Source organism: Sabethes cyaneus, chromosome 2, assembly GCF_943734655.1.
Source record: "Sabethes cyaneus chromosome 2, idSabCyanKW18_F2, whole genome shotgun sequence".
NCBI lineage: Eukaryota > Metazoa > Arthropoda > Insecta > Diptera > Culicidae > Sabethes > Sabethes cyaneus.
The window spans coordinates 106,343,888-106,354,693 of record NC_071354.1 but is presented as its reverse complement, the minus strand read 5'-3'; the positions used below and the strand labels follow the sequence as shown (position 1 = coordinate 106,354,693).

At 37.4% G+C, this 10,806-nt stretch overlaps 2 protein-coding genes across 2 annotated transcripts; one reads left to right on the top strand and one right to left on the bottom strand.

Annotated features, from left to right (window-relative positions):
• Positions 1-1,174: 1,174 nt before the first annotated feature.
• On the bottom strand, positions 1,175-3,331 carry LOC128738359 (synaptosomal-associated protein 29). Its single transcript, XM_053833411.1, has 2 exons — positions 3,057-3,331; positions 1,175-2,999 (listed from the first exon to the last, which is right to left on the bottom strand). Exons 1-2 carry the CDS (start codon positions 3,193-3,195, stop codon positions 2,071-2,073), a joined length of 1,068 nt encoding a protein of 355 aa, XP_053689386.1. The 5' UTR covers positions 3,196-3,331; the 3' UTR covers positions 1,175-2,070.
• Positions 3,332-6,760: 3,429 nt separating this feature from the next.
• Positions 6,761-10,157, top strand: LOC128738356 (uncharacterized). Its single transcript, XM_053833408.1, has 3 exons — positions 6,761-7,000; positions 7,067-7,216; positions 7,275-10,157. Exons 1-3 carry the CDS (start codon positions 6,874-6,876, stop codon positions 9,893-9,895), a joined length of 2,898 nt encoding a protein of 965 aa, XP_053689383.1. The 5' UTR covers positions 6,761-6,873; the 3' UTR covers positions 9,896-10,157.
• The last annotated feature ends 649 nt before the right edge of the window (positions 10,158-10,806 follow it).

Genomic DNA, 10,806 nt, shown 5'->3' with positions numbered 1-10,806 from the left:
AAGGTATATAAATTCCTCCACTACTTCATATCGTTCCCCATCTAACTCGACCTCGGCACCAACATCACTTGGGCTCCCACGTTCCCTACCAGCAACCATATACTTCGTCTTGGCGGTGTTAATGGTAAGTCCAAATCTCTTCCCTTTTAAAAGGCATGAAGGCCTCTTTCACTGCTCTACGGTTGATTCCAATGATATCAACGTCATCCGCAAAACCAAGGAGCATGTGAGATTTCGTGATGATAGTTCCATTCCTTTTCAAGTTTGGCCTTCGTAATGCAGCTTCCAAGGTTGGGGCCAGCCAGCAGTATTTATTAAAACAAAACACTGGGGTTAGTTTTATTGCATTTTCCTGCGCATTGTTGCGCATGTTGCGGTAAATTAGTGTTTCATTTGGTGTTAACTTGGTTTTAATCTCTATCACTTGTTCACGGCAGCCAATGACTGAAGCCGTGAAAACGCGTTACCACTTTGATGATGTCATTTCCAACAACCAAACACGAAGCAAGAATTCTGGTTAAACATAGGCTCAGTATTTTCAATTTTTCAATAGTTCAACATCAAGAATCCATACTTGTCTTCATTTGGATCAATTCTTAGAACATTTTCCGATCGATTGGTGTAGGAATATTGAAAATCTATCAGGAAACCGCTAAGCTATTAGCATAGAACAGAAGTGGAAGTCCGAACGATTCGGCGATCAAAACTAGTAACAGGGTCTTTTTTGTTTTTATTTTTCTTTGGGAAGGTTTTCGTATAGAAGCAAATAACAGCAATATAAGCAGAATGCTCGCTGCCAATCGCATAGCAGCTTTCACATGCTTTCGTGTGCATTCGTATGTTTTCGTGAAAAAAAGCGACTCGCTACCGCCAGGTTCGCTAGTATCTGTAGAAAGTAGCATGTACGTGTTTGAATTTCTACTTCCACTTCTGTTCTGTGCTATTAGCGTTCAAAACCTGACCACTTTTCGAGAAAGATTTTTTGGAATGACACCCTATCCCAAACCTAGCCGTAAGACGTAGTCCTACGTCAAAAAAAAAATACATTTCCGGAACGGATTTCACAAAAATCTAGGTTGATTCGCAACGGAGTTCCGATTTCTTTTCATCAGTTGAACCTTGAAGTTTATTACTTTTGCAATAGGTACTATTGGTTGGTTGGTTGGTTTCTGTTCTTTTTCTGGTTAGATATTAATCAATTAATTACAAAAAGGTTCTGTATCGGATTCATGTATTGTTGCATATCGTATCTTTTATTTGTAACCATGTTTTACTTATACCAAGGAATTATTAACTGTTTACAATAATTGTCTGATTTTTGCTTTATTTTTTATATATTATTTTACTGCCCGCAATCTATAGTAATACAATAATTTTTTTATTTCAATATGTGTATATGCTTTAGTTCACTGCTCATGGTTCCTCAAAGTTTCTGTTTACTGTACCGTTATTTTTTTTCTCCATAATGAGGTTAGATAAACAATCAATATTCTATCATTCTATAACAATCTGTGATTTGTGTTGTAGTAGCTTCGTGCTGCTTTATATCTATTTAATTCGTTAAAGTAGAAATGCATTACAAAACTTGATAATGAAGGGAGGAATATTATAAACGTTTCTTAACCACTTTGTTTTAGTAATTAAGACGGATCGAGGAGACGAAAGATTAGAGACATATAATGCTAGTGATGGATTCTTCAATATTTTCTTAGGTTTTGCTTTTATGCTTTTCAGCTCAATTACGTGGTTGACTACATTGTATTGTATTTGCTATGCAGCTTTTGCCTTCCGTTGAGGTTTATTCAGTAATCTAAACATGAATGTACATGCTCAGAAAAATTGTAGATAAGTCGAAAACGAGCAAATTAACATATAAAAAAATACTAAATAACTAATTACCTTTTTGTATGCTTTTAATAGTGCTTATCTAAGAGCTATGCCTTAGTATCCTAGTCTGTATTATTTATATCATTGAGCCTCAATTGAAGCGGAGACAACATGACGCTTGTTTTTCTTTCGTTTCAGGAATATCATTCATCATCGTTGTTTCACCGTGACTCTACACAAGCTTCACTTTCTCAGCAGCCGATTCATATCTTTGTTTTGTTTGCCAATCTTTACATCGACATCGTCCACACGATTAGAGATGTCGTCTATCAGATCATTTTGACTGTCTATCTCTTGGTTCAAATCTAAAGCAAGATTTTTAAGCCGGGACAAATTTCCACGCATATCATCTAAATTTTGATCCAACTGATGACTGAATCCTGCTCCGGCTGCTCCATTTGTATGGGCCATATCCTGTCCTTGATGGTATTCTTGTCGCATTCGAGTTGCTGCGTCTGGCCAATAGTTATCCGGGATTCGAAAGTCTTGGGGATTCGGGTAAATTTCTTCTGTTGGCGATGGCGATATGTTCGTTCGAGGTATTCCTGTTGAACTACTTATCTGGGGTTGTTGTTCTGGTGCCATTCTTCCAGACAGGTAATTTTTTAAACCCCCAAATACACTTTTTAAACTGTTAAGATGCTTTTGGCTGAATCGGAGCGAGTTGTTAATTTCGTCTAATTGCTTTTTAGTCTTTTCCAATTGCTCTCGCTGACGGTGCAATTCTTCCGCAGTTGCAATTCCGACCTGTTCTGTTTCCCTGAGTACCCCTAGGCAACGTTGAGATGTAAGCAATGTGCTTTCTTCCAATTCTCGTCGACGTTGTTCAAAAGTTTGCCTTTGTCTAACTATTTCATCATCCACATCAGAGTCCAGTTCACCGTAAATTCCGCCGACAACTGGTCGATATACATTTGACCCGTACGGTGAAGTAGAGCCTGTAGCAGCATATGGGTCTGCTACATAACCGCTGGCTATTTGTTCACTGTACGCGCCGTAATTTGCCCCGGATTGGTATGGCTCTGGCCCGAGTACATCCGGACGTGCAGTAAAATTTGTCCCCACAACTGATTTGCCAGCAATCAATGAAGTTGAACCGTAACCTTCCTCTCCTGTAACGTCGTAGTTTTGTGAATAGAAGCTTTTCTGGAACTGATCAAATTTGTAACCTTGGTCAGCAGTGGGAGGACTAGCAGTACTACTGCTTGCAGCAGTTCGTCTGGCGTTACGCAGAAACATCTCGTCGTCGATGTCGTCCTCGTCCGCAAACAAATTCGACGGATTCGGAACGTACTGATGACCAGACATTACTCAGAATGGAGGTGCACTAAACAAAAATAAACAAATTTGAGAATCTCAAGTGTTCAGTAGACAAATTTTACACCTATCAATCACTTTATTCTACACAGAAAAATGATAATTTGTTTCTTAGCAGCTTTCTAGCTTATTCATTGCCACTTTGACGTTTCATTGAAAAATTAATTTCCAAGAATCAGCAGGTTTAGCTATTCTTCTTTCCCAAGTCTTTCCATTCCTCGTTTCTTGCATGCAAGTTGCAGAAAAGAAAAAGCAAGAGAAAAAGGGAAGAATGGAATACACCGTCTAATCCCCCTCACATTTACACGCATAAATCCTACACAACAAAATAGTAAAACCTACATTTACGAGTTTTCAACGTAATGTCAATCCAAATCGGCGATTTGCGTGCGAATTTAACCCTCTAACGGGTAAGACCGTCTGTAGACGGCCTTCGCTTTTGGAGTTCCAGACCCAGTAAACCATTTGGTTCGTATATCTCGATTGCAACTGAGATGTACGAAATCATATCTGAACGAAAAAGTTATATTTCACGCCATATAAGAACATATATGAAGATAGAATTAACAAAAGGGCGAATGTCGCAACACGTAAACAAACCGAGTGAGGATTGATTTTCCTATGCTGGTCCAGCAAAAAGTAACTCTCACCCGTTTTGTTTACATTTGCGACATTCGCCCTTTTGTTAATTCTATCTAGATATGTACCAAAGTGGAGGCGATATACGTGCGAAAATTTTGACAACTATTTGTAATTCTATTTTGCGCAGTTTTTATAACGCAACTAAATACTCCTGAATATATGATTAAGATATAATCAAATATTGCAATTGGGTTGTTTAACGGTATATGGGTTGTAATGGCATATGATGCACACACTTAAAAAAAAGCGCCGAAGTCGGCTAAATTTTGCCGAGATTTGGACAGCCGAGCGTTCGGTATAAATTTCGGTTTTGCAAATCGACGTTTACGGATCTTTACTAACGTTTGGCACCATAAAAAATTTTGCCGAACGCTCGGCTGTCCAAATCTCGGCAAAATTTAGCCGACTTCGGCGCTTTTTTTAAAGTGTGCAGATTGGCATAAAAAATCAGAAAACCTAAACCATTTGGTTTTTCTATTGTATAAACGTCAAAAAAATTTTTTTTAATGTTTAATATGTCAGGTCAATATTTAAGACTACATGTCATCGAAAAACCATTCGCGACATTCTCTGCTTGATTGCCTGATAGTTTGTGACAACCTTACATTCAACATCAACTATAGTGCGCCGCATTTGTGAAAGCTTTTGACATTTCTTGATGTCACAGTGATGAAATATTGTCCCTGTTGAAATCACGTTACGTGTCTTATGCATGTTTTTCAACGTAACTGACGAACGTCATTATATAAACGCAAGTGTCTTTTAATAAAAACTTAAAATAATGTTTTTTATAATATCGAAGCTGTAGACAATTTAAATGCAAAAATAAATTTTGTTATATGTTCCTGGAAGTGTTCTTCGTGCATAAATGTATCTAAATGAGACATTTCTCATGCATTAAACAACCCAATTGTCTATGCTGCTTTATAATTCACAGTCATGAATTGTATATGAAGACACGCACGACTGCAAAACAACTTATTGTTCACTTCGATTTGACATACTCTAATCATTATACAATTCCAATGTGAAATAGAGGTTTTCCGTCAGATCATACCCCTTCTTTTCTTATTTTTTCTCGAAAGTACTCCCAATACGAGTGATAATGGTGCAAAAATATATTTTTTTCGTTGACTCTAGAATTTACTACGATTTTTCAAACAATGTAAATTGCAAGAATGGTGAGTTTCTTTTCACCAAATCACGAATGTTGAGTTTTAAAAAATTCGTTTCGGCTGCACTGTTTATTAAAATTTTCAGATTTTCTGGCAGCATTGCACAACAGATATTGACATATGTGTATCAGCGGTTGAGTGAAAAGGACAAAACGAATGAAGCTAAATGATTACCTTCTTTTTCGTTTCGTGCGTTGCTTGCCACAAGAGTAAAGAGTGGCATAAATGGTTTCGAAGTGGTGAAAATAGAGGACACTGGTACAAAAAGGCATGTAATACATCCGAGAAGTGACGGGTTGAAATATACGTATTTTAGTTTTTCATTTTTACAGTAGTTAGAGGTTTTAATAAAGAAAGTTTTATATGGGTATAATTTCTAAGAGTCAAAACCGAACATTTAGTGGAAAAAAAAATTTTGACGGAAAACCTCTATTGACATGAAAACGATTTATTGTGAACTTTCTATTACGATTTTGTGTTATCTGGGTACCGCCCAGATAACACAAAATCGTAATAGAAAGTTCACATTAAATCGTTTTCATGTCAATTTCACATTGGAATTGTGTAATGATTAGAGTATGTTAAATCGAAGTGAACAATAAGTTGTTTTGCAGTCATGTGTGTCTTCATATACAATTCATGACTGTGAATTATAAAGCAGTATAGACGATTGCAATATTTGATTATATCTTAATCATATATTCAGGAATATTTAGTTGCATGTTATAAAAACTACGCAAAATAGAATTACAAATAATTGTCAAAATTTTCGCACGTATATCGCCTCCACTTTGGTACATATATGTTCCTATATGGCGTGAAATATAACTTTTTCTTTCAGATATGATTTCGTATATCTCAGTTGCAATCGAGATATACAAACCAAATGGTTTACTGGGTAATAGAATAATTTACCTTAAATCTAACAGTAATTAGCCTATGCTTATTATTGAAACGTAACAACTTTTTGTCGGTTACCTGGTAGTCTGTTCACTGTGTATATACCACGTTGCCATAAAGCTACTTAGTTTTTGGTTGGAAAAGTACTCAGAATTGGAGTTTGTACATTTTCAAGGACATGAGTTGAGTTTTTTTTAAACCTAGAAATACTCAGAGGTGAGAGATACGCGGAAGCAGCCATCTTGGGAGCCAATCGAGCAGCGAGAATTGTCAAAAGGGAGCCAATCGAACACGCATTTTGTTTGCTTAAATATTTGATTAACAAGTATTGAAATAGTTGTGAAATCTACTTTCGCTATTGTCCCGCACCTTGAATATTATACTCGGACACAATGTGTATAAAGCTTTACAATGCATTTTACACTGATTAAGTTGAAAGATATATCGCTCTATTGTGCAAAATTGATGTAAACAAAACAGAAGCGGATCATGTTGAAAACAATCAAGTCACACTGCTACAGCATTTTGCTCCGCAGCAAGTGCTGGCAGTTTTTGTACTCTGATACCAAATCGTTGGCTTTAGTTTCCGCGTATCTCTTACTGTGAGTATTTATATTCTAACCATGTTTTAGCTAAATTAAACCTATTTATAGATAAACACACTTAAGAGTGCAAGGCATTGCTAAAAAAATTTGAGATGTCATGTCTATGTCGCCACTCTGCTATAGTCACTCTAATAAAAACTATAAAAAACATTTCTGGCAGCTCTGAGAGTTATGATTCATAAAATAAAAATAATCCAAATATTTATTTAATAAATAATATGCGGGTTGCGAGGCTACATTCAGTTCAGATTCAATGTTGTGATTTTTATTGGGATTAAGTATACGATCTAACAAAGGATTTAGTTTAATTAAAGACCCACGTCCACTTATTTTTAAATATTTGCTCTATGGCCGAATCAGGAATAGAAACTGCAGCGGCTCCAGAATGGTTGGTGAAGCTAGAAAGTCGCCGGGAGCAAATAAAAGCTAAACTTGGTCATGAAAGTGGCAATGGTGCACCTTGTGTTGTTTGCGGTAAAAGAACAATAGCTAAGCCTGAATATTCCGTATGTAGATATATTATATCATTTACAATTTTAGAAGACAAATGCCCCGGATTAGATTTACATTTCTGGCGTAAGGTATGCCGTAATTGTAAATGCCGGAAGGAGCAACATGATTGCAAAGACGACGATGTGACTGGTTGGGCTCAATTTGAAATTCTTGGCGCAATTCGTTCCAAACCAGCCTGCAAGTGTCGATAAAAAAACACTCGAAAATCTAAGCTAATGTTCCACTTTCTTTTCAGATATTAAGATTTCAGAACTGACCGATAAGCCTGTTCAACTTGATTGGATTCCACCAAATGTAACTCCTGAGTTAGCGTCCGATTATATGTCCAAATTAGGAGAAAATAACATTCCCATAGCCGGTAGCGTAGCGGCAGAAAAACGTAAACAACAGTTGGAATATCAGGTTCCTCCACACGATCTGGATGCAAGCCTGTGTCATAATCTTTCGGAAAATGAAGCATCGCAGTTGGTAGAGTATGTGGAGAAAATTAAGAAAAATTGTGTTGGTCAAGGAAATGTCTTCCGAGTTGGAGACAATATAAATTATTTGCCTAAATCAAAGGTTAATACCGCTCCAGTTGCAGATGATGTGTCGAAGGACACTCTTGTTAAACGTCTTCTAAACTCGAAACCAATTCAAGATGCAATTTCCGGCAGAGCAGTTAGAACTGATCGACCATTGTGCCTTCTAAACGAACCAATGAAAGCAGATTTCATTGGAAGTCCATTGCTATCAGACAAAACAAAATACAAGTTAAAATTAATGAAAGTCAATTCGGAAGCAATTCAAAGTGTAGTACAAAATGGACCTGAGCTTGATTTAATGTTAAACTCGTTAAATGCTAGAGGAATACAATATCACGAACATTGTAATTTGCTTGGTCCCTTGGATCGCCTAAGACAGGAATACCTTAATAATCCAAAATTTCAGGCAGAAATTGATAAATTTGTTGCCGGGTCAACAGATTTACACGTGCTGAAGAAAACGGCGGAAGATCCGTTCAATTCACCTTTACCTTTAAAGCATTTTGCAAGACGTGATGCGCCACAGAATCAGGATACCCCGATTAGAAAATTGAGGTTTGAGCCTTCACAGATGCTGTCTAAAGAATGTCAAGCTGCACTAAAAAAAGATTTAGTGTTAAAAACCATTCTGAATTCCGAGCCATTAAAGTCAACTTTGCACGCGCCGATTTTTGGCGGAACTCTGATTATCACTAAAAATCCTTTGTTTCCGGATTTTATTAGCAGCCCATTTTTATCGCCAACTTCAAAGGCTCGCTTAGAAACAATGAAGATCAACACACAAACTATTCAGAGTGCTGTTTTAAACGGTCCGTTCTACGATGAATTACTATCTCATTTAAACAGATGCGGTATAAACTACGCTCAAGATGCCTTCCTTCAACCAATTGATGATTTTAGAGATGAGTTTCTCAGCTACGATAGTGATAATGACTTTCAGAAGGAAATAATTGATTTTATCAAAAATTCTGATCTCTCATCTTTCGGGTTCACTCCAGCGGAGGTTCCAGAAATAGTTGAAATAAGAAAAAATGCGCAAAACTCAAATCGTTTGCTTGCTGAGATACTGTCTATTCCTATCGTTCAAGATGTTTTAAATAGTGGACCTCAGCCGGGTAAAGTACTGCAGTTGAATAATCTTCCAATGAAAAACGATTTTCAAAATTCGAAACTACCTGAAGCTATCAAGGATAAGTTAAACAAAATGAAGATTGATCACCAAGCAGTTGAAAGTGCAGTGGTCTGTGGATCGATTTATGACAAACTATTCGATAGACTCAAAAGGAATGATATTAACTATGCCACCGACTCGATTCTAAGCCCAATTGAGCAATTTCGAAATGAATATCTTCTTGATGATAACTTTCGTAAGGAAGTGACACGTTACATTGCACATCCCGAAACGTCTCTTTTCGATTCAACTACAACTATCCAAGGATTACAGCAAAATGATGATAGCTTTGCCAAACAATTATCTGGTATGCACATTTCTCACAGCGAGGACTCTGGCTTTGGATCTATTCCGCCTACTCCAAACTATTCCACATACCCAGGGGTCTTTAGTTCACCGAATGTCAATGATTTAAATGCACGGGAAGGAGCTTTCGCTTCTATCCCAGCCATCGAGGATATGAATATGTACCCAGAGATTCGTCAAAGTCGAATGACGCCTCCGACAATCGCTGCTATCAACCCTTTTATTCCATCTTCAAATGAAAAACTTGATCAGTTGCCGTTGTCTCCACCTGACGAAATGGCTTGCATTGGATGTAAACAAAATATCATATTGGGAGAAGTGGCAGTGAAAGCAGAACGCGCAGGTGGTAGTGCTGCCTGGCATCCTCAATGCTTTAAGTGCCACAAATGTGACGAACTGCTGGCCGATTTAGTTTACTTCTATCATGGAGGCCATGTGTACTGTGCTCGAGATTTAGCCGATATATTGAAGATTCCTCGTTGCTCTGCTTGTGACGAGCTTATTTTTACCAAAGAGTATACCGCGGCTGAAGGGGCTACATTCCACATCAAACATTTCTGCTGTTATCAATGCGATGCTCCGTTGGCTGGTCAGCAGTATGTACCAGATGAAAAATCAAACATGCCTCTCTGCCTAAACTGTTATGATACGTACTTTGCTAAATCATGCCACAATTGTCGTGGAATTATCGGACCAGCTGAGCAAGGAGTCGCTTGGGGTAACATTCACTGGCATGGAGGGTGTTTTCTGTGCAGCGGAAAAGATTGCGGTAAATCACTCATCGGTGGGCGATTTTGTGTGAAAAATGAAATGCCTTTCTGTAGTTCCCAGTGTTTGAAAAGTAAGACGACTTAAGCAGTATTTACACGATATATATTAGAGAAACTACAATGCGAAAATGGCCAAAGTAACTCAGTAACGGAGGTTTCATTGATGCTTTTAGGTTTTACGAGTCCATCATCTCACTATAGTTTCTCTAATATACCTATATCTAGGAGCACAATGTGCTTTAAAGCAAGACCTTTTATAACTGAAGTATTCAGAGACTAGATCAGCATTTTCTATAATATTTACAAAACCTTTGCGTGCTAGAATTACGTGCCACATACAAAAACGTGCAAACAATTTTATATTTTTCTACATAAACATATTTTTATGCAAATGATTTTAAATATAATAAAATTAAGCTTTTAATTAAACGTCTTTGCCTCTTTAACAATCTGCTTTTCTTTTTCACGTCGTTGTGGAACAATCCAAGTTTTGTGATTTGAACAGACTCAAAATGTTGTTGGTATGAAATGGGGAAAGGCAAATGATGAGCGTCCAACATAGCTCTGGCCAGCCCAAGCCCCTACCTAGCGCCTCCACGTGGCCATACCTGGTAACGCTCTATTGAGTAGCCGAGCTAGGAGGTGCGATGTCGGGTGGTTCCCGGCTGCCTGATCTCAAAACCGCGGTTTTGGGCAGACGGCGGAGCCACACGGCCTTGCTAATAGGCAAGTCAAATATAAGTTATTTTAATTATTTTTTTCGTTTTAGCTTATGAAGCACCTCCTATTATATAGTGAAAACTTTGGCCAAAACGAGTTTTAATACTGCACATGGATACCAGAAGAAAAAATTAAATTAATTATTGGAAGCACCTATGGAAACTCAAAGGACGCAACACTATTCCATTCGAAGGACTGCTGGTGAGATTGTTCTATTTTTGTCCGTATATACAACATTTCATCTTAATATCATATTATTAATAGTATTATTATTGA

Excerpts from the sequence above, each read along its gene's own strand:
- LOC128738359 (XM_053833411.1), bottom strand. The coding sequence starts at position 3,195 with ATGTCTGGTCATCAGTACGTTCCGAATCCGTCGAATTTGTTTGCGGAC. Across the intron at positions 3,000-3,056 it reads TCCTCCCACTGCTGACCAAG|GAGAGGAAGGTTACGGTTCA; the intron begins GTTACAAATTTG and ends ACGACGTTACAG.
- LOC128738356 (XM_053833408.1), top strand. The coding sequence starts at position 6,874 with ATGGCCGAATCAGGAATAGAAACTGCAGCGGCTCCAGAATGGTTGGTG. Across the intron at positions 7,001-7,066 it reads TGCACCTTGTGTTGTTTGCG|AAGACAAATGCCCCGGATTA; the intron begins GTAAAAGAACAA and ends TTACAATTTTAG. Across the intron at positions 7,217-7,274 it reads AATTCGTTCCAAACCAGCCT|ATATTAAGATTTCAGAACTG; the intron begins GCAAGTGTCGAT and ends CTTTCTTTTCAG.